The following is a 23,645-nucleotide window of genomic DNA, read 5'->3' on the forward strand; positions in this document are numbered from 1 at the left end:
ATTCAGTACTCATGTAGTTTCTTGACCTGGTACTTTTGTACTTCTCAAGTTATATTTTTGGAAAGGTGCTTTTACGTCTATGCGAGTCACTGTGTCACTAAAATAACAATACTTTTACTGAAGTTTGGGTGTAGACTACTTTACCCACCTCTGGCTAGAATTAATCACGATGTATCTTTCTGAGGGCCAGTGAGAATTTGTAAGAGCCTGAAACATGCGTTGGTCTTTATAGCACTTCTTACAAGTGGATATTAATGTACTGTTTTGTGGTTTTACAAGAGCAGACGGAATTCTAAGCTGGAGACAGACTGGGCGACAGGATCGCAGCCTAATGCCCCGAAGGAATAAGGCTAAGCAGCATCTTTCCAAACAGCCTCTCATGGAGGCCCAAACAGGCACAAGCATTTGGGTGATGATGATGACACATAGCTCAGACTTATTTCAGAAGAACAAACTGCATTGTTAATCACTGCACAGAAACTTCTGGGAATTTACGACTGGCATACTCCTGATGAAATTTTAAGAGTCCTGGAAATGTGTGGGAAATTCTTCATCTCTTAATTTTGTAATGAAATTTTACAGACATTCCTGAATATGCATTCTGTTTAAGATTTCTGGCTAATATGCGTAGAGAAGGTGTCTTCATATTTCTGGAAGTTTGTTTTGACCTAAAAGCTGCACAAATACTGTGCAAAACTGTGAATTGTGTTTTGAAACAACACAACACACATGTTTATCCTTAAATAAAAAGAAATCATTGCATGAACTTAATTCCACACATTTTCATTCAAACAGTGTCAGCATATACATGCTTTATTACAACATTAATTGCAATTGCAATTGGTTCTTTGTTTGAGTGTAATTAAGCCACATATTACCTTAGAAAAAAATGGTTAGAATAATTCAAGATTTTAAATCTTCTTAAGTGAATATATTTGCCATTTTTATTGTAAGAGAAAGATGTATTTTGTTTAATATTTTTGTAACCTTAAACTTATGACCACTATGACAATGGTGGAGTCGACATCTACAGAGAACCAGTTCTCTCTTGAAATTAACAAAAAATAATTTATGGCATTTGGATGTAGGTTTGATATAGACAAGATTTGATTATATGGAAGTCACTGTATTTTACACAATCTGCACATGGTGTATAAAGTGCTTATGAGTGGGTTTCTGTGTCTGGACAGGGTGTTCTTTTTTATGTTTGTGGATTTGGCAAACGTGATCAATATTATTTTACAATTACAATTTTACTACGTTTTTGTTCCATTTTTCTCTCCTAAATGACATTCTCTCTTATGTGCTCAGTTTAATTAAGGCACCAATCATATTTCACTCCAAACAATTACTCGCATAAATAGACCAATCAGATAAGAGTGATTTAAAAGGCCGCTAATTTACATATTCGGTTAGTCCGCAAGGGAAAATTGGGTTTTCCTTGGTGCTGTTTTGTCGTATTTGAGCCGGTAAATTGTGTTATCTTCAGTCTTCATGAGGAACTGAACAAACTGTTGATTTTGAGGAGCAGACGAAACACAGCGACCCAAATGCTGTTAAAAGGCTGCGGTAAGTTGCAAAGCTAACGTTGCTAATAACGTCAACTAGTTAGCTTAGCTAAGATAGCTAAGTTAACGTTAGTTAGGGTTAACCAGCTACCGTTAGTTATCTGTTGTTGGTGGACTGGTGTTTCGTGTGCTGAAAATGGTGGGAAACGATTTACAATGTCTTCTCTGAATCTCTTACCAGCCTGTGCCCATGTTATGTATAAATATATTCCCGCTATGCAAATATATAGTTAAATTTTCAACTTTGAGTTTATTGTGAACGTGTACGGTGTTTGTATTAATCGAAACATAACGGCTAATAACAGCAGGAAAGGGTTCACGCGCTAAAATCGAGTAAGCAATGCTCACAACGCTCTCTCTGCCAATTTACATGTTCTGGCTCTTCGTGTCGTCATTTTGTAGTCTCTCTTCATGGCTCTGGTCGGCGCCATGTTCATATGCCCATATAAGGAACTCCGGGTCTAAAAAGAAATTCTCTATGAGAAGAATAAACGGAGTTTTTGAAAACTGCCTCTGTCGCATCTCGTGATAATCAAAAAATGTTTCAGAGCTGATACGTTTTGTCCCATGAACATTCTTCTCTCGAATATCACTCGATCATCTGAATTACGAGGTCGTAAAAGAGTTGCAATATGAATATTGCTACATGTAAGCTAATGCTACTGCGCACTGAACTGACGTTATTAGACTGGCACCCTCTTTAAAAAACACGCAAACCAGCACGCTTTGGTAAAGTGTTTTTCCAGGTACAGACTGAGGGCAGATGAAAAGAAGTCAGAATAACCCCCTGATCAACTGATTTAGGCTATCAAAATATCATAATTATTTTTATAATGCTGGTAACATTTCTGGAGGACTCTTACCAGCTGCTTGTTCGAATTTTTCCGTTCCACCTTAAATGGTGCAGCTTAGTGACATCAAATTGATGCACGGTAGTATTAGCTTGCATGTAGCAATATTAGTAGTAAGGCTCTTAAACAACCTCTTAATTCAGAGGTCGCTAAAGAGCCTTCTTAAAAACCACGCAAACCAGCACGCTTTGCCAGTGTGGTGGTGTATACCCATCTACAGACTGAGGGCAGATGAAAAGAAGTCAGAACAAAAGAAACAGGTTTCCCTATTAAGTTACGATGCAGTTATCTCTTCTTCATCTGATGCTGAAACACGATAGATCTTTCCATTCTGTTCTTAGCTTGATTTGAAAAGCTCTACAAACTTACTTGCACTCAGGCTAATTCAGTACAGGCTCAGTTTAATATTACTGCTCACCCCCTGCTAAGCTGTGGAGAGTTGAAAGGCATAATATGCTCTGGAGAGTAGTCCCTGTAGTTTTAATGCTGCAAAACTCACAAAAACCTTTTGTCCAGTTCTTACTTCCTCATATGTCAGGCAACACACACAAAAAAGAAAGGACTATTATTTTGACATGCTTTCACAAAAAAGGGCCAAATACTGCATCATAAAGAAGACACCAAGTGACCTTCACGGTGCAATGCCAAGGTCAGTAGCCCTTTAACAAATTTTGGAAAAAATGTTATTTTTGATTGGTGGTTAGAATGGGTCAGTTTACCATGTCAGGTGGTGTGACTTCAGGAAAACCATGAAAATGTGCATTTATTATTATAATGCTTATTTATTTGACAGAGTGCAAGCATAAACTCAAGTTCAAGGACAAAGGTTTTTACAGGTGTAGATGCCTGTTTAATTTGAAATTAGTCTGAAAAGTCAGATGGCACAACCAATAAATCAAATAGTGCAACCAGACCAGTACACTTTTAATAACTGAGACAGGCAGTTTAAGGTTTGATAACACTAACTAGATTTAAGATATAAAATGCACATAGATTATAAATGCAAATATATGTACTCATATCAAAATGCACATTTCTTTTAAATAAGATTTTTTAAAATTGTCATTTCAAAAACCTGTATATGTATGTGTACACATGATACCTAATAATATATATTGTTTTATTGTTCTGTATAGTATTTATTTTTTTGTGTATTTATTGCTACGTATATTTGTTGTCTGCTGTATTATTGTATATTCTCCATTCGTTTCACACTGTTGTGTATGTACACTCTGTGTAGTCCTGTGTAATGTAATGCTGTTGTGTGTTGCACCATGTGGCCTGAAGAAGAGCTTGGGGGAGAGGCCTTTCCGGCAGCGCAGAGTAAGCTCCCAGACTCTAGCTGCTAGCTGAAGCTCCTGGCTCTCGACCTGCTCGTTATAGTTCCACTGTGTCTGTCATCCTTTGCACCGCCCATGGCCTTTGGGGATCAGAGCCAACTGTCTCTGATGCTGTGTGTTCAGGTCTTCCCGGCTGACGGCTTCCCCTGCAGAGAGTGAAGGCCATGCTGCCGGAGAGCCCCGATGCTCTGCTGCTAGCCACCGCGAAGAGCTTCCCATGTCCCGTCTCCAAGCCCAGTGTTTCCTTCCTGAGGTCAAGCACAGCCCCAGCTGCCGCGAGGAAATCCAAACCAAGTATGCACGTATCCTGTAAAGGAGCAAATCAGAACTCGTGCATTCAGCTCAGGCCCTTGACCACGACTCAAAGCCGCCTGCTACCTCTCTTGTCGACTCTGCTTCAGGTGACTGACTTGAGTTGGCTAGTCATCACTTACCAGTTGGCAGGTGTGCTGCTTTTGATGTGAGGACGCACCCTTGGATGTAGCAGGGACCCTGACAAATCAGTGTCAGTGAGGGCAGTGAGTTGTTTTCTGTCTATGGCCTGCACCCCCCAACCTGCCGTTGCCACAACAATCACAAATTGCCGCAAGTAAGTTGGCCAACACCCCCATACCATTGTAATGCCTTACCTCAGGCAGTTGTGTTGGAGTTGTAGGGCTGGCTTTGACTGGCATGCTTCATTGGAACTTGCTGTTTTCCTTTGCTGTCTTTGGGAGAGTGTTTTCTTCTTCACAGCTTCTTCTCATCCACTGCTGTACAGTGCCCCTCTGTACGAACCCTACCTTTTTATTGTTGTGCCTTTCAAAGTGACATCTGTAAATGAGCTCTATTCTTATTGGCTGCCCTGTGTTGTGCCTTATTCAAAAAACAGTCAACTGAAATTATCCCTGTAACTTCAGGGTTAAACTGCTGTTGGCTAAATAGTCAGATATATGTAATTGCATTTGTTTCTGTGACATCACAGACTTAGAACAGGTGTTTTTGCAGCTTAGTTTCCACCTATGGGCTGTATGACCTGGGGAGTGAAGGTGGAATACTTTTAAACCTTGATCAATGTTTACATGATACATTATTCTCTTTTATTTAAAAAAAAAGTGAGTGGGTTTTCATGTTGTGGGTCCACAACATTGCACTACTAATTCCCTCTTTGTATTTAATTTCATGTATTGTTGTTGCCTGCATTTGCATTGTTTTGTGATTGGACACACCTCTGACTTCGGAGTTTTAGCATTTTATTTTAGATCAAAAGAAACCCAAAAAGAGAAGAAAAGCAGCTAACAAACTTCAGTTCTAGTTGCTTATGGATGCTTAGATGTAAGATGTTTAATTGCAGTTCTGTAATTATTCAATACACTGAAGTGTTTCTTGACCTGATACTTTTGTACCTCTCATGTTATATTTGAAGGTGCTTTTACATGTCTGTGTTATTGTTTCACTAAAATAATAATAATAATAATAAAAATACTTTTACCCACTTCTAGCTAAAATGAATCACTATGTCGCATCATTCTAAGGGCTAATGATATTTTGTAAGAGCCTGAAACATGTATTTGTCTTTATAACACTTCTTACAAGTGGATATTAATGTACTGTTTTGTGATTTTACAAGAGCAGATGGAATTCTAAGCTGGAGACAGACTGGGCGACAGGATTGCAGCCTAATGCCCTGAAGGAATAAGGCTAAGCAGCAGCTTCCCAAACAGTCTGTTATGGAAGAAGGCCCAACAGACACAAGCATCTGGCTGAGCTGTTGATGACACATAGCTCAGACTTATTTCAGATGAACAAACTGCATTGTTAATGCAACAAGAGATATGCCAGGTAGAAGTAAGTACTTGTAGATGCACTCAAGATTTTAGATTTTTGCATTTCAGACCATGCCAACTATACTGCTATTGCTCAAGAGGGGGGAAACCGAAGATGCTGGTGAGGAAAAGGTACAGTTACGTCTCCTCATCAGGTGAAGTACACTAGGCCAAAAGTATGTGGACACCTAACCCCGACACCTATACAAGCTTGTTGGATATCCCATTCCAAAACCATAAATATGTGAATTACTATGGAGCTGCCCCCCTGTTTGTGTCTTTAACAGCCTCCATTTTTCTGGAAACGTTTTCCATAAGATTTCGGAGTGCCTATTCAGTCAAAAGAGCATTTCTGTTGGACCAGAAGGCCTGTCTTGCAGTCAGTGTTCCAATTCATTTCAGGGGTGTTCAGTGGCATTGAAGAGCTGTGCCTTTATGGACCTCGCTTTGGGCATGGGGTAGTCATGCTGGAACAGGAAAGAGCCTTCCCCAAACTGCTGCCACAGAGTTGGATGCTTGTAATTATATGAAATGGGGGTGCTGTAGTGTTTACATTGCCTTTCACTGAGCCCAAACCCTGAAAAACTGCTTCCCCAAACTTTACAGTTGGCACTTTGCATTCCTGTAATTAGCGTTCTCCTGGCATTTGCCAACCCAGATTTGTCCATCAGACTGAGCAAATGCATAGCATGATTCATCTATCTAGAGAACGTTTCCATTGCTCTAGAGACCAGTGGTGGCATGCTTTACTCCACTCCAGCCAGTGCTTGGCATTGAACATAGTTTTTTCGCATTATGCACATCAGTACTCTGAGAGTTTGGGTTGGTTGAATCCTACAACAGTAGCATTTACAGTTGACCATACCAGATCTAGAATGGCAGGAATTTCACAAACTGACTTGTGGCAAAGGTGGCATCCTACGACAGTGCCATGTTCAAAGTCTGAGCTCTACAGCATGACCCGTCCTACTGTTTGTCTATGGAGATTTCATGGCTATGTGCTTGATTCTATACACCTGTTAGCAATGAGTGTTGCTAAAACACCTAAACTCAATAATTAGGAGTGTTATCCACATACTTTTGGCCATATAGTGTAGCTCTAGATTATGTATAAAACTAGATCCCAAAGAATTGAGTAATAGACGTTTTACAGCAGGAGTGATTTTCCCAATGGAACACCCTCCTTTCTCAGGCTTTGTAATCTGTTCACTTGGCATGCATATGCAGGCCCAGCTGGAACTGCTCACATCAGTGGGATGAGGAGAGGAAGAATGATTATTTGATCAGTATTTATTTTTTTTACTGTTCCCATGAGTGTGTGCACTGCTGAGATCCATTTTTTTTAGCATCCAAAGTCTTTCAACATCACTAGCACATATTGTCTCATTTCCTCGTAACTGACACAGACTGTTCTCTTTTTGTTGAGGGGCTGTCTCAAGCATGAAGATTTACTTCTAGAAGTCATTGGATGTCACAAACTGACTGCCTGTGTAAATCTATCTATCGTAATTTATGTTCTGATAAAGCCAACAAAAAAATGTCATGTATAAAAAGAATTCACAGTGCTGTGCAAAAGTCAGAGGCCCTTCATTCAATTTCATAATGGTCATTAAGTACAAGTTATTCATTTTTCAGCGTCAGAAAAAGTCTGAAAACATAACAGTAAATTACTCAGACGCTTCAAAGACTAAAAATGTAACATTTTTTATTATTTAGTTTGTCCACTGTTTGCCTTTATTACAGCTTCCATTCTCTTTGTGAGACTTGCTTTCAGTTTTTCAAAGAAATCTGCAGGGATATTTTTCCACACCTGCAAAGTTCAGTCTTAGAAGTAGGTTGTGTTTTTCCCCCACTTATTTTCCTTTGGCTTTCACTTTTCATGTGCAAGTGGATCTTATTAAATTTAAGCTCCTCAGAAGGATCTCCTGAGAAAAGAAAAATTTGTATTTAATTGCTGTTTTGACTGGAAATTAAGTAAATGAAGGGTGACTTGCACAATATAAGTAAATATTATTGTTAACAAGTATTTTATTATTATTGTATAATTAAGCATAGTGTTTATAGTTGTCTTAGCCTGTGAAATAACAGATTCAGTCTATATAATAAACTAGTTTTATAGTTAATGCTTAAAATCAAATAAACCAGCTCAAGCCTGGACATCTGAACTGGTCACTTAAGTGATTCATCCAAAGTTCACAGCAGGTACATGTTTTACACTCTGGTCTTGTGGGATCTTTCTTTCAGGTGTGATGAACAGTATAATTGTGCCTGTTTTTGTTTCTGAAAAGGAACTTTAAGGGGTTTAGCTGGTCTAGTTTGCTGTTATTGCAGACAAAAGGGGAGAAGTGCATACTGAAGATGATAGAAGAGTTTTCAAAGCCTTTTTTAAATAGGTCTTAGTCCCCTCCACCTCCCACCCCTACCTGTCACTCACAGTATGATGATTTCTGATCCACATTGGTTTTAACTTTCATTATGTGTTGGTCCAGCTGAGGTCATGACTAAGGTGCAGTAAGTTACATAATTTTTGTACAGTGAGTAGAATAGAAACCACTGATCTCCTTTATGTTTGCTCTTTGTTTTATTATAGTCTCGTTTTAACAAGCACATGACTGCTTTACCATCCAGCTATCATCATGGAATCTTATAATAAGATCTCTTAGTGTGGAAGAAAGTTTTAAACATTTTATTCTAACTGTTCGTTTATTTGTTTTTCCACTTTACAGTTTTGCTTACATTAGTCAATCTATAGCTCCTGTAAATACACATTGAATACACATACATGTACACACACACATGCACACATTTTGGCTTGGCTTTGTCTCAGGATTATATGAAAATACAACAAAAGCCATTAGTTGCATTCTGATGTTTTAGATGCATAGTAGTAACATCTGCATAGACGGTTCAAAGTTCTTTTTTAGGGGTGGGAATTTGTAGGCTACATTATGACTTTATTCCCCTGTATTTGTCATTAGCAAATGTTAGTTCAGCTGAATTGGATGGTAAGCTAGACTCTGTGCACCAGTGAAGTCTGTGTGCTTGTTTCACCATCTAATAGATGACTAAATGATAGACCAATAGTCTAATAAACTAAAATCTAAAAACTGAAGGACAAAACTACATTTTTGTTTGTTCTTTTTGTTTTCGTGTCACATTGTATACAGTAAAGGAATGTTGGGTAATAGAAATGTTGGATACTAATTCATTAGAAAAAAAGTAGAATCCCTGTCAAGCTTTTTCATTTTCATAAACTTTTCAATTTTGTGTCATGTAATCATAAATATGAACATATCATTGCTATCCTTCTACATCATTTGAGCACAGCTGCTCTTTACATTGTCTCAAAATTTCATGATGAATAGATCAATACAAATGCTCCAAAAAATCCACTTACATTAGCTTATATTAAAAGTGAAGAAAGTTTTTGCCTTTGGAGATACAGGATGATATAACAGTGTTTAATGATGAAATTATATTTTGTAAGAAACTTTTCTATCCAAATAACAACTACTATGCTGTTGCAAACTTGCATTAGTTCTTTGTTGAGGTTTTTAAGGTTATATTAGCACCAAGCTAATGCAGCTGTACCTTGATTACGTAGGTTTTAAAGGCCACTAGATGCATCGTGTTGCATCACACAGCTTCCAGAAATCGAAACCAATGTTTTTAATGAAGATACGCACACTAGCGCATACATTCAACGTCAATACGCACCGGCACTTGCCGACGCCTAGGACTATTGTTTTCTCAGCATGTCACAATGTGCCGTTCACCAATTTATCATTACTATATTAAATCAAAGCCATATTGAGACCACTGAAAGCCAAAGTAGATGACGTGGCTTGAAATTTACACAGAGAAAGGTAGTTAGCCTTTTAGATTAACAGACAAATGTTAATAGTAAGTTTTCTCAGCTAACGTTAATAGCCTAGTCTTTTTTAGCCTTTGTCTTTCACCTTGGAAACAATGAGTTTGTGAAGAGGTAGTAAACTGATGCCAGTAGTGTGAAAAATTAACTTGAACTTGACGTTTGTCAGCACTCTCACTGCAACACATTCTGTGTTGTTCATCAACGCTTTGTATGTGATGCTATGCTGCCTGATGCTGTGCTGAGTGATGCTACGTGATGCAGTGAGGGCATTTGGTAGCCTTAATACTACTTTATAGCAGTTCCAGCCTAACAGTTGACATTTGAAGCTTGTAACATTTGAAGCTTGTATTTTGCAGTTTACAGTTAATTCTCGAACTTAAAGACAGACTCTGGATATTACTGGATTAGCCTGTTGGCAATTTGCAGAAGTGGTTCTTAAACATGACCCTCAAAAGGCTTTGTTTATTATTGTTTTGGGATTTTTATTTCATATACACAAAAATTGTGATCAGTTTATGACTGCTACCACGTGTGCTTTAGTGAGATCTTTTACATTTTCCTCCTTTGAGCCAAATTTGACCCTTCATGACTTGTGAGTTAATTTTACAGTATGGGAACTAAAGAGACTAGATAAAAATTTGATTGACGTTTTGTTAATCGATTTAGGACCTTTCAGGAGAGAACCACATCTGAGAATGCATCTAAGAATAAAAACGATTATTTTTCCCACCCCCGGCTTTCTGTGTACTTCATAGCAATGAGTTTCATAACATGTACAGCATCAATTCAACAACATATCCCTGAGACAAACAAGAAAACTGCTTTATGCAAACTGAAAAGGAGGCAAAGAACATTTCAAAGTCCATTTCATCTGAATACAAAATGATGATTGTGAATGTAGAGCACTCTCTAGACCACCAGATCATTAAGTGGTGATATATTTCCAGCTGTAGTTCTCCTGTATTCTGCTGTGCCATAGAGCAAGGCCAAAAATAAGGTCATTTTATGGACGAAAATAGCTTGAGAAGGGCATCAAATTCAAATATAACTGCCTTAATCTTATCTTCTTTAAAAAGGTGAGATTAGCATTATTAATCCCAAAAGGATTTGTGTTCATTTCTTCACAGATTTGGTAGATAGAATGTTCTGCTTTCTGTACAGGCTTAGAATAGAACATGATAATGAAAACAAAAGGTAAAACACTAATGCATGTTTTACCTTGTGTTTGATAGAAAACTTCAAAAACAAAAAGACTACTTGCTGTTGGAGACTTTGATCATTTAAACATATTGTGAATAAATATCCATGAGAAACCAAGATATCCAAGCTGCTTTTGTGTGTTTTAAAAGTTTATCTGTCTTGATAGCCTCGAGACTGTTTAGAGAACTTCATCCAAGCTTCTGGCAGAGCAATAAGAAGTTATCTGAAGTTGCATTTCATGAAGCTGCTGTCATCCCCTTTAGCTCTTATCTGTCCATTTTTAACTGCAGCTCTTTGGGAACTCATATGCTTGACAGGATTGAGCATTTTAGTTATCCAATGGGAGTTTGTTCACTTTTTTCCCTTCTTCTTGGTATCTTTGTCTGTCTTCTCCTTATCAGCCTTCTCCTTCTCCAGCCGTTTCTTTTCTTTCTTCTTCTCCTCTTTTGCCTCCTTGTACTTCCACACTGGTGGCTCCAGGTAACCTTTAGACATCTTCCTCTTCTTTTCTTTCTTGGGCGTGGGCCCAGTGGACTTAGTGACTTTGATTTGAGGGACGCAGCCGGTGGGGAAAACGCTGTTCCGGCGGGCCATGCTGCGTGGGACAAACTTTCGGACACTGTTGGAGGCCATTGAGAGCACGCTGCCCCTCCGCTCTGTGTCTGAGCAGCAGGAGGCCAGTGACACTGAAGAGGCTGAGGTGATGGAGGGAGAGGCAGAAGATATTGAGCCGTTGCTATGGCGCACTGCACGTTCCTCCAGCTCTTTGCCTGGGTTCTGCTGCATAAGGTCAGGCACGGCCAGGCGCCTCTTGCCAATCTCTGGTGGGCTGGTGGGACAGAGCGGTCGACAGCCAGTGACCACCAGGGGGCTGTGTATGCTGGTGGTAATGCGCACCATGTGGTCCAGGACACCGTTGTCCTGAGGGTCTTGTGGGAAGCTGAAAGTAAAGGTGGACTTCAGCCGATGGGCAACCTTCTGCCCCGTGCTCTTCATGGCTGTGGCCTTGGCCACTAGTTCTTTCAGTTCTGGCCATTCTGGGATGAAGCTTTCACAGAATTGTTCTGCACGGGGCCTGATGGACAGCTGCCTGAGCCTGCTAAAAGTCTCAAAATGTCCTGTCTTCAGCGCCCATTCCGTCACGTCCTTACCCCGTGTGCCGTCCACTGCATATAAGTCTGCCCCTGAGATAAAGACAGATAAGAAATAAGAGTTAAGGTGCTTTACACGTTCCAGTATGATTAATTAATTCCTCTCAAGAAAAAACTGACAAAAAAGTGACTAAAAAAATATTGCTTCAGATCTGAAAAAAATGTGGTGTTTCGGTCCATCCTTCCACTGTGAGAAGACAACTCAACACTATGAGTCTGAAAGGATGTGTAGCTGCAAAGAAGCTGTCAATGAGAAAAGGAAATAAAACAAGATTTGCACTAGAACACTAAAACTGGACATATGAGTTGTGGAATAAGGTTTTATGGACAGATAAGACAATGGACAAAAGTAGAATAGAAAGAAGAAAATATGCAAATCAAACAAAGAATTTGCTGGTATTCTCAGACCATTGGATTAACCACCCCAGAGCCAAAACCTCAACATCATTAAATGTGTTCAGAATTGTTTGGATCATGATGAGCAGAATGAAGGTGTGGAAAAATCCCTACAGATTTCTTTGAAAATCTGAAAGCAAGTCTCCTGAAAAGAATGGAAGCTGATATAAAGGTAAAAGGAGGACACAGTATTGGACACACAATACTGACAAGTATGATATTCTATTTAGTTGTTATAGTTTCTGTGGAATTTTCTCTTCAATATATACTTACTACATTTTTTTCTGACCCTAAAAATCAATAACTTGTATTAAACGGTCATTTTCACTGGAAATAAAGTAATAAAAGGTAGCATCACTTTTTCACACTACTGTGCGTCATCTTAAAGGCTTCCTGATCTTTTTCTGATTAATTATTCTGGAATCTTTAGAAGATTATGCATGCTATTGTTCAGTTAAGTCTATAATGTTTGGCCTTAAAGAAAAAAAAACTACACTCATTTAACTGTCAAATGATTAGTAGATTACTTGATTAGTAATAGCATCTATAACTATTAATTATAATTTAGTGATTGTAGTGATTGTACTTGTACAGTGTATTATAATAGCTCTCAGTCCAGTTTCTGGGGACCTTCGGTGTTTCAATGCTCTCCATGGTCTCACACAGCTCATAGATTTGATTACTTAGTTACATAGACAGCATTGTTGCTCCCCCAAGTGGCCAATTAAGGAACAGCCTTAAATAAAATGTTATGCAGGAGGCTCAACATATTTACTGTACACCTTAAACGGTAATGTCATAGTCCAGCCTATTTTAGTCCAATTTTAAAGGTAACAGTATCTCATACAGTGTCAGAAACATAAAAGGTAGTATAAAAGCAGAAGATGTAAGCAAGTTTAAGACCTCTTTCTGTACCGTAACTGATGGTGACAGTTTTGCCGATCTGCCAGGTCTTGCACAGTTGTTAGTAGGCCCATTTTCGAAGGTATAAGGTAAAGTGTAATATTTTATGGTCAGATTAATATTCTAACCAGTGTGAAACAAGTGTCCTTGCTGGATCCTCCACAAAAGTGTTAAGGGTGAATTACAGGCCTTTAATTCATGATTACTCAAGTGAAGTAATTGAACGGAACAGCTGCTGTTTCTGAATTGGATCTTTCAGTTGTCTCAGTGATTTTGTCAGGCTGTATCAAGACTCAACACCTTAAACTGCAGACTTATTATTCAGTTGTTAATAGTAAGACTTATTATCTAGTAACTTTATAAGTAACTATTATTCCACAACTATGTAAGTTATGTAGCTGCAAAAGCGCACAAAGAAAGTCTGGAACAGCTGTTGATCCTTTTAAGGGGTTAACTACTGTACAAGCTGCAAGAAAATTTTCCTCTGGTGCTACTTGGGTTTAGTTGCCCAGAAATAGATCAGTGTAACTAAACTGACCTCTGTTGCCTTTATTGCACTAGCAAGACGTACTGCTGGATCGTCTCCAGAGGGACTTTAAATAAGTCCTGATAAGTCTACACGTGCCTTAGCCAGTACTCTCTGAGAAAGTGTCCTCAGATTTGACTTTTTAAACCTGTCTGTGTTTGCATCACCATCTCATAGCATCAAACTGTCTGAATGCTTGTTTGGATCCAGCCTTTCAGGTGGAAAGTTACTTTGCATTAGGAATGAATTCAGGTAGTTTCTAATTTTACAGCCATTAGTTGCTTTGAGAACAAAACTGTGTGAATTTTTGCCTTTTCTGTTTTTTAATAGAATTTGACGCTGCCCTTTACATTTAAAATTTTATTATGAATGAAGCAGTAGAAATATCCAAAAATAAATCTTGTTCATTGATTGATTGAAAGTGATTCAAAGTTAAGAATGTTTTTTCCTTCTCCTGTGAAGTTTGGAGGTATAAGGTTTTGTTGTTGTTGATGTGCTGTTGGCTCCCTTTTATGTTTCAGATTATTTTCTTTGCATTTGTAATTTCTTGAGATGTTTAATAATAATAATAATAACAACAATAATAATTTTTATTTATATAGCACTTTTCATGCCAGTGGCAGCTCAAAGTGCTTTGCAGACAGCTGGTAAAAAAAACAGTTAATACAAGAAATTGTAAGTATTAATTTAGAATCATAAGAAAATGAAACAGAATCGAATTAAAAGATAAATACCACGAGACGTAGTTTTAATTAAATGCTAAGTTAAAGAGATACGTTTATAGATGCTTCTTAAAAGTGAGCACTGAGCTTGACTTCTAATAAAAGGTGTAATTGAGTTCCACAGTTTAGAAGCATAACAACTGAACGAGGCCTCTCCATGTTTTCTGGATTTTACGGAAGGTATTTGTAGAAGGCTACTGTCTGCAGATCTAAGATCACAAGCTGGAACATAAACAGACAGACACTCTGTGATGTAAGCGGGTGCTTTAAGGTCATTTAGAGCCTTAAAAACTTGTAGCAGAACTTTAAAATCTATTCTGAATGATACAGATAGCGGTGCCGTTCTTTTAAAATGAGAGTGATCTGATCACTCTTTTGTGTTTTTGTTAGGATGTGTGCTGCTGCATTTTGTACGAGTTGTAGAGGATGTATTGTTTTCTTAGGAAGTCCAGTAAGAAGAGCATTACAGTGATCATAAACAAGTTTCTCTGCATCACTCTGAGATAGAAAAGGCTGAACTTCAGCAATATTTCTCAAATGATTTTTATCTGAGTTTCTGTACCAACAATCAGTATTTCAGTTTTTTCTTGATTTAATTGTAGAAAAATTTTCAACATCCAGTGAGAAATATCTGACACTAGGGGGAAAGAAGTGAAACCATGAGTTGTCTATTACCTAAATATGATTTAGGTAAGAAGCCAACCCAGCATTCATCAAAAGCTGCACTAAGATCTAATAAAACCAGAATAGAAGGATTTTGTGCATCAGCACTTAGCCTGAGGTCATTCATAACTTGAAGCAATGCTGTGTCTGTACCGTGGCTAGAATGAAAACCAGACTGAAACTTCTCAAAGTTTTTGTGATATTACAGGCCCTAATAAAGGATTGATGTTCCATTTGTCTGAGAAACCACCACCAAAAGGCCTACAAATTATTATTATTATTTTTCACCATAATGCATTTGTATACAAAAATATAATGAAACACAGAACAATATGTTAATAGTAGTTCTTTACCTGCCATGACCAGTGAAGCCACGCAGTCATTGTTGCCCTGTATGGCTGCCTTAATGAGAGCAGTAAAGCCTCGGTTGTCCCTGAGTTCAGTGTCCACTCCAGAGAAGAAGTTCAGGATGTAGGTTAGGATAGTCACAAAACCTGTTGTGTTACAGTACAATGGGACTGTTACTTAGCTGCTATATATTTCATTTGCATACATGTGCATTGTTTGAAATATTTATGAAAAAAAAAACAAAGACAACAACAAAACTAAACTTGCCTACCAGCCTGTGCTGCAATCATGAGTGCTGTGTTGCCATCATTGTCTTGGTGATTAATATCCAAATATGGACACTTGTTCAGCCCATACACAATATCTACGAATCCTTTAGCAACCGCCAGCATCAGACCATTCTGCCAAAATCGGAAGAAAACACATCCTTGTCTCATGCCATGAGAGATAGTTTTTGTCTTTGAGACATGTGCAGGTCTTTTAGGTATGTTACTTGTTTAACCATGGTGTGCAGTGGTCATTATTCTGAGAAATTTGCTATAATAACATTGACAAAGGTGACTGGATAGGTTGGGTAAACACACTGGGGCCTGCCCTATGCTCTGTCTTTAAAAAACCTCTAACGTAGCTGCTTATGCACCTTCATGTATGTAACACATGAGTAGCTATGGTAGCTGATGATACACTATAACTAATAGCCTACATTAGCCCCGATTTTACATACTGTAGCAATAGTGAGTACACATACAAATTACATTGTCATTCTTTTATTCACTGACAGTAACTTTCGTATCAGATCCCATTCATTTCTTTGCACCGGGGCCCATAAGATACAATATTGTAAAGTTTGAGATTTACCCATTATTTAATTTCCATTAAAAAGTCATTAAGAATTTATTCATTTCTTTAGCATCATTAAAAAACAGAAAACAGCTTTCTTTTTGGGAGATTTGCTTTCAGTTTTTCAAAGAAATCTGAAGGGATGTTTTTCCACACCTCCAGAGTTCAGTCTTACAAGTTCGTTGCATTTTCTGCAGCTCCTTATTTTTTTGTTTTTTCTTTTCTTCCTTCACAATTCATTTTCTGCTTATTCCAAACACAGTCAGTGATGTTGATATCTGGTCTCTGCATTTCTTGTTCTCAGTACGGGCTTCTTGACAGCTACACATCCTTTCAGACCCACAGATTTTTTTTGTCACAGTGGAAGGATAGACAGAAACACCTGTGGATTTTTCAGATCACACGCAAGAGTGGAGCTTGATTTGCTCCTCTCTCTCAAAGATGAAAGCTTTAAGTGCTGTTCAACTGATGGTGACAGTTTTGGTGGTCTATCCAGTCTTATTTTCCCATTCATTAAGTGGGTTATATATCTACTCTCAGACATATTTCCTGAAAAATTAATAACTTGTACTAATGACTGTTTTGACTAGAAATTAAATATAATAGGTGGTCTCTGACTTTTGCACAGTACTGTAACTGCTGACTGGATACCTACCCTGCCATTGATGTCCAGTTCCATGACTTCGTCCCTTGTGACACCCCTCTCCAGCACTCTGCGAAGGGATGAGGCTTGATTCTTGGCGCAGGCTTGGTACAGGGTATCGGCCGTCCCATCTGCATTGTCCTCACGCTCATAATCAGGGAGGACAGAGTCGTCTGAAAGTAAACTCCCAGAGTCTGGGTCAAATCCAGAAGTACACACCTCTGAGGCATCCTCGTCTGGACCAGAGCCCAGAATGGGGTCCTCCTGCACGATGACCTTAACCTCCGCCATCTGGCTCCCATGAGCCAGCAATCACATACCAGTCAGCCGCTCCATCACTGTTTGTATCCTGGCTGCTGCTTGACCGGGGCCCTGTGGTGAGAAGGTGTGAGATGTCAGTCATTCTGCACTGGTCCCATCAATACCCCTTACCATGTTACTGCATTGAAAAAACAGTAATGCATTCAAATGCCTTGATTCAAATGTGTACATCATTTACGCTAAATTAAATATATGTAATAAATATTAAGCATTATATTCACATATTATGTAAAATAAATAAATATTACATTAACACAGTTATTGCCAAAATGATGTAAACTGAAGTGTGGGCCTGCCAACAGGTCCTTGAAGTTGAAAGGGTTAAACTCTGCATGCTCTTAATGTCAGAGAGAGCCCTGGGTCTCGGTGTGTTGGGCCTGGATTAAAACAGGATAAAGTGCCTCAACGTGGAGTGAGAATGTTGCAGTGATTGACAGGGGCTAATCTGCTGAAGCTGCATTGTGCAACATGCCAAAATGCTGCTGTAATGGGCTCAGAGTCAGTAAAACTCTGTATGGGAACACTGTGAGGTATGCAGTGGCAGTTTCTTGCAAAAGTCAAATAGGTATTGAATAGGCATGGTAATTGCATTGGAGTCTATAGCACAGTGGGGGGTTTGTGGTGACTTGTCCCTCTAACATCTTTATTGTAATTCTTATATTGCTACGCAATTTATTTTTACCCATGACTTATGAGTACCTACGATAACTTAATAATATGCTAATATACAGCCATTTGCCTTTAGTGAAGCACTGACTTGTTGATATGTAGCAATACTAAGCACACTGTCACACACCCTGTCATTTTTTTTAATAATTGAGAGAGTTTTCAGATGGGGGCCTGTTGTTTTTTTTTGCACTGCATTCTAGTTATGTCACTAGTATTGAGTTTATTAATGGAAATGTGGCACAGATATTGGCCTTTTCTGATCAACTAGAAGTTTTTCAGTTGCACATTAAAGTGTTCATATTCTACATTTTTCTGTTTTTTATTATCTATTGTTACCCAGAGGTCTACTTATATCATTTGTGTGGGGTTGTGTACCCAAAACAGTTGTTCATTTTTACATAAACATTTTGCAACCTCTCTTTAGCCTTTCAACCGGTAAACAGACCTTTTTTTGTTACTGTGCCTTTACTGTACACTTAAATATGTAAATGAGATCTGCTCTGATTGGCTGGCCTCATTCAAAAGCGGTTCTTATCATTTCAGTTTGAATAAGCGGAGCTAAACTAGCTGCAGGCTAACTTAGATTGACATGTCAATGAGTTGGTTTTCATAACATCACAGAAACAATGAATTTAAAACAGGCTGTTTTTGCAGCTTAGTTTCCATGTATGGACAGTGTGGACCTGTGGAGTGAATGGTACATTTGAAATGTATACATACTACATCAAATTAAAAATGTCATTCAAAAAATGAACTGAGCTGCTCCCTGAGGTAAAGTTCATAAAGGTCAAAGACAGGGCATGTGGTGCTGATAGCATATGAGGTGAATTCAGACTGGAGCATCTGTTACTAGAACATTTCCCCAATGCATACAAACCAAAAAAGGCTGACTCATCACTAAACTACTTCAGTCAGAGCAGTGATCTTTCTACATCATTCAGAAAGAGTGTAACGTTGACAAGCATCTACGTGTGTGTTTAAAGGGGAATTCCACTGATTCAAAATGTCTGATTAATTTAAATGGTTAAGGTGTAATCATTCGGATTAGTTAATGCGAATGCTCCATTCTAGGCTTACCAAGACAGAATTGTTCACAGTGGTGGTGATAGGAACCAGATGCCTGAAGAGTTTAATGCCACAAAAAGAAACCTCAGATGATTACAAATAGGTGTTCTGATTCTTGAGACATTAGTTTTGAGGTATGATTTTGGTTGTACCTTGTAAAATCCATTCATAGTGGAGAGGTGCATGCAGGACATTGTAAGACAAAACAGCCCTCACAGAAAACTTATTTTTGCAGATTTACCACTATTGTACCATTATCAACAAAACTAAGAGGACAGATAGAGGTTTACCCATTTTGGATGGCAAAGAAAATTGATGTATTTGTGTTATAAACATTGTGACCCCTAGTTCCTATCAGCACTGCTGTAAAGAGGCCCTCATGCACTTCCATGCTGAGTATATAGTGGGTCAGTTTTGAAATATTAACCTGTGAGATTAGAGTAAAGTGATATCTGCCTCTTAGCTGCATCAATCAATGAAGACTTGAATGCTATTAATTCGTGACCAAGCAGATTTGATGATCTAGCCTTTTACTGTAATTATATCACTCAGGCTGATGTCTGTCAAACAGCCTTCACCCCCTGCCACAATGTGACCCTGACAGTGTCAGTTGTTCGCTAAAACAATGCACACATTGTTGAGTACTTCATCCGAGCACTTTCTTGCCAGCAGAAAACCAGCTTTGCCCATTCAGCTTTTGCTCATTTGTTCTTACAAGACAAAATGGCTATTATGCTTCATGGACAGACTATATTTAGCTCTTATTGCTGCTAACATACTGTGACCATTGCAGGCCAACAGAGGGGCACACTGCAAGGCAGGGAGTGAGAGAGGATGGGAAAATATTCTGTTTCAGCTACATAAACAATCTGTCGTTGGAGAACAAGGTCTGCCCCGGCTCTCTCGGCTCCACCGTACAGTTGTGACAACAAACTGTAGTCTTTTCTTGTGCTAATGGATCTGGTTCAGAGTGCGCATTGAAAAAAAGTGATGCATTAAATTTGCTTGACTTAAATGAGTGCATCGTTTCCACATGCTTAAAATAGACCAATGCAGTTTTTTGTCATTTTTATTTGACTATATTTTATTTAGTTTGTATTGATGTAATATATTTTATGTGTGGAAATGATGTACACATTTAATTCAATGCATCCCTTTTTTAGTATGCAAGATTATATTAGAGTGTTAGAGTACTGGACGTTCAGTCAGTTTACAGCAGTATACTATAGCATGACATTGTGCTGAATGTGTCCTGAAATGTATTATTTTCATTAATTAACACAACATGTAATTTAACCAGGGCGACAGGAAGACTATCTTATAGATTTAAACCTCTGATCACACCTCTTCAAATCAGTTTACTGCCAATCTTTCCTAAGTTGTCTTTTCAAACAAACAAAACTTCCCTCAGTGCCTCACCATGATGTTCCCTCAGTGGAAACGTTTCTCAGGTTTCTTCTCTTTCTTCAGCACTCTCATGTCATCCCTCCTCTGTTGTCTTGAGTGTCCTCCTGGTGTTGAGTCTTGCTGAAGACTGTCTTTTCCCACAGAGAGAAGCTTTGCTCCTGCCTGCCCCCTCGTCCTAATGCTCTGCCTAGCCACTTAGACCACCCCATGGCCGAGGAACCCGTCCAAGTCTTTACATAGACGCTTTCTTAAGTCAGACAACATGCTCCCGCTCATCCTGATTATAGGAGATTTGGGGATTAGACGGCAGAAACAGCAACCTGCTTCCTCTCTACAGATAATGTGGCTCGGAGAGCCCCTCTCTTATGTTTTGTTCATTATCTCTTCGGGCCACTGTCTCCTTATTTCCTCTATCTTAAGTATTTTGACTATCTTTCCATCCTCCCTTTGTTTGCCAGAGTAGTGCAGAGAATGGCAGAAGTTGACCCCCATGATTTTAGTTACACATGGTAATTGAACCTGCCTCAGCTATTTCTATGGCAGCCCCTACCCATCCCCAGTGGACCATGACAAAAGACACCATGAAAATCTGTGTTCTAATGATGTAAACAAACTATTGCTGCACATATTGTAGCTTCAGTTCATCAATAAAACACATTTTGTCACTAGCACAAACCTAATGCACACAGACCTAACAACAGAGTGACAACACCTCAAAATGCTATTTATATAATGAAATAAGCCAAGAAGCACAATTTGCAGGGTATGAAAACAGCAGAGAAAAGGAAAGGGAATGAAAAGCCATTAGTCAGTCAGGTGGTCCTGATCACACTGCCCTCTGCTGGGTTTACACTGTTACAGATGGCTCTTTGCCTGTTCTGTTTTGGCCTGTGTGCGAGATTGCCGTGTCTTACCGGCCCATAAATAGCTGTGTAACAGAATATGGTGAGGCTTTAAATGTAGTTTAAGGTCATTAGTTGAAGCCCCGCCCCTGATACGCCCAAATTGTTTAAAGGTTGGTTGTTTAAAGGCACTTTCAGCAGGACTCATTATAATACATTAGGTTTATACAAAGATGGCAATTTCTCAATATTTTTTCATACATTTATATAAAAATATTAATATTTCCATTGTAACAAGTCAAACAATTTCTTTTTAACCAAAATTAGCATTGATTTACAATTAAAAGGGGAATTCCACCAACGTTGAGATGTAAACAAAGTCAATTACGGCATTTTGTTGTGAAGTGGTGCATGTTACTTAAAGTTAAAACTTAAAGTGATTTTCTTTTCAGTGGTTGTGAAATTAACCAGGGGTCGCAATGTCTACAACTCTAATATAGCCATTGTATTTACTATCCAAAATGACCAGTGTCCTCTGTGTAATATAGATAGTGATGTAATAGTGGTAAATCTGAAAAGTTTTCTTTGGTGGTTGTTTTGCCTTATATCGGTCTGTAGGTTAGAAACTTATCAAAACCTATCAAAACAAAGGCAGCGTATTCTTAACCTTTTTCATGTAATAGCTTTCTTTGAGGTAGCTTTTGGAGACAATGAACATTTTGGATGTCTGGTTCCTGTGACCACCAAGTTTCTCTAAAAATCTGTACATCTCAGCAATTGTGTTGTGAAAGAATTTTGAAAACTTGGTGGAATTCCCCATTAATATTGCCTTATGTTATTTGCGAAGGAATTGCGTAAATATATTTAAATCATTTCCATATAATGGAAAGCTGAATTTTGAAATGAAATGAAATGAAATGAAATGAAAAAAATGTACGAAATAAAGACCCAAGTTTACAATATAAGCTGCAAAAACTGTTTTGAAAATTGTTTTGAAAATTATTTTTGGGATGTCACAGAAACCTCTTGATTAACGTTTATCTGCCTATTCAGCCTACAGCAGTTCAGGTCCACTGGAAAATAAGACTCCTGACAACCATGTAAGACCTGGTAGACCACCAAAACGGTCACCATCAGAAAAACAGCACTTCAAGCTTCTCTGAAATTTTGTAATGTATTTTCTGCCCTTTTTTCATCACACTGAAAAGTGAATACGTTAATGGCTGTTTTAACTGGAAATTAAATAAACCAAGGGGTGTGTCTGATTTTTGCACCATACAAAAATAGCCTGTTTAATTCTGATGGATAAAGAGAGGTTGGAAATGGCCATGTAAAGATGAATTATGACTTTTTAATCCATAAACTAATATAAATTGTATAAGTGGACCTCATGGACTAAAGAAAATATAGGACTGTCATGTTTCAATTTTAAGAACCCTTACTATACACAAAATTGGTCACAGAATAAGTAGAGAACATTAAGAGAAACTGAAAGAACTCCCAAACTGACTTACTATCCATTTCAACACCTAAAGCAAAGAGCATTAGTTAAGAAAGTGTTTGTGGTTTGAATTTTTCTACAATCATTCAGACTGTTTTTGTACTGTCTTTGTGCTCATTCTGCAGCTTGGGGAAGTTCAGTTGATCAGTAAACGTTATGAAAGATGGTAGTGTTGATAGGTGCAGAGTCAGGGTCAGGCTAACCTGAAAGACGATGATGAGAGGACGGAGGTGAGCTGAGCTGGCTGGAGGAGTGTGATCAGGAGGGCAGGAAGAGAGAAGTGGGTTTTCTCCCACAGTTGACCTGAAGCAGAAGTGAACTGCAGCCGTGCAGAGCCTCAGGAAATGGCTGAGAGAAAGAGGAAGTTTGTCTGACCTGGCACGTAATGGAGAGGCTGTTTCAAGAGGGGAACTCTTGCAATTTCAAAGGGAGCGAGAAAAAGAGAAGACTTTTAAGAGGCCCTCTCAAGGCTAAAGTATATATGCAGTGATTTTCAAATATTTAAAGCCCCAGAACAAAAAAGTGCTAATGCTATATCTGAGTTTAAAGAGATTTCCCTCTATTCCCAAATGTCTTAATCAGCCAAGACATGTTTGATGTCCAAAGTTTACTTCTTAGTTTCGCACTCGAGCTATGAGGCTGATGTAGCTAACAAGCAATGGAAAGGTATGGGGCAGTACCCCTCTTGTCACTGGGGTGGTACCCTCAAGGTACGGCTTCAGTAGTTTGAAAATGTAATTGTACCATAATCCATTGCAGTTATATTTTTTTAAGTTGTATTGACTCCACAGACCCTCTCTTGCCTCCAGGCTTTTTTATTGCTCTGTTTTAAAACTTTAGGTTATGAAAAGGTACAAATAAGTACTTTTCCCTTTGGGAACATATATTGAAGGTTATTAATGAAAGTATACCTTAAAACCATTGTTTTACCTCTGAAGGTACATCTACATTGTTTGTACTTTGATGAATGAAAATATACCTACACAGTATTTGTAACATAAAGCTAAATG

General features: G+C 38.4%; 1 protein-coding gene across 2 annotated transcripts; it reads right to left on the reverse strand.

Annotated features, from left to right (window-relative positions):
* Nucleotides 1-10,496: 10,496 nt before the first annotated feature.
* On the reverse strand, nt 10,497-22,926 carry ankrd33aa (ankyrin repeat domain 33Aa). Of its 2 annotated transcripts, none has more exons than XM_036591823.1 (5): nt 22,839-22,926; nt 16,843-17,202; nt 15,619-15,748; nt 15,353-15,493; nt 10,497-11,822 (listed from the first exon to the last, which is right to left on the reverse strand). In XM_036591823.1, the coding sequence occupies exons 2-5, from the start codon at nt 17,119-17,121 to the stop codon at nt 10,990-10,992; spliced, it is 1,383 nt and encodes a 460-aa protein (XP_036447716.1). In that variant the 5' UTR covers nt 17,122-17,202; nt 22,839-22,926; the 3' UTR covers nt 10,497-10,989. The 2 variants fall into 2 exon arrangements, with proteins under 2 accessions (XP_036447716.1, XP_036447715.1); XM_036591822.1 differs by lacking the exon at nt 22,839-22,926 and adding an exon at nt 20,305-20,455.
* Nucleotides 22,927-23,645: the final 719 nt, after the last annotated feature.

Source organism: Colossoma macropomum, unplaced genomic scaffold (assembly GCF_904425465.1).
Source record: "Colossoma macropomum unplaced genomic scaffold, Colossoma_macropomum, whole genome shotgun sequence".
NCBI classification, from domain to species: domain Eukaryota; kingdom Metazoa; phylum Chordata; class Actinopteri; order Characiformes; family Serrasalmidae; genus Colossoma; species Colossoma macropomum.

Coding starts and splice junctions, on each gene's coding strand:
- ankrd33aa (XM_036591823.1), bottom strand. CDS start 17,121: ATGGCGGAGGTTAAGGTCATCGTGCAGGAGGACCCCATTCTGGGCTCT. Junction 15,494..15,618: donor CATGATTGCAGCACAGGCTG/GTAGGCAAGTTT, acceptor GTAACACAACAG/GTTTTGTGACTATCCTAACC. Junction 11,823..15,352: donor GGCTTCACTGGTCATGGCAG/GTAAAGAACTAC, acceptor TCTTTATCTCAG/GGGCAGACTTATATGCAGTG.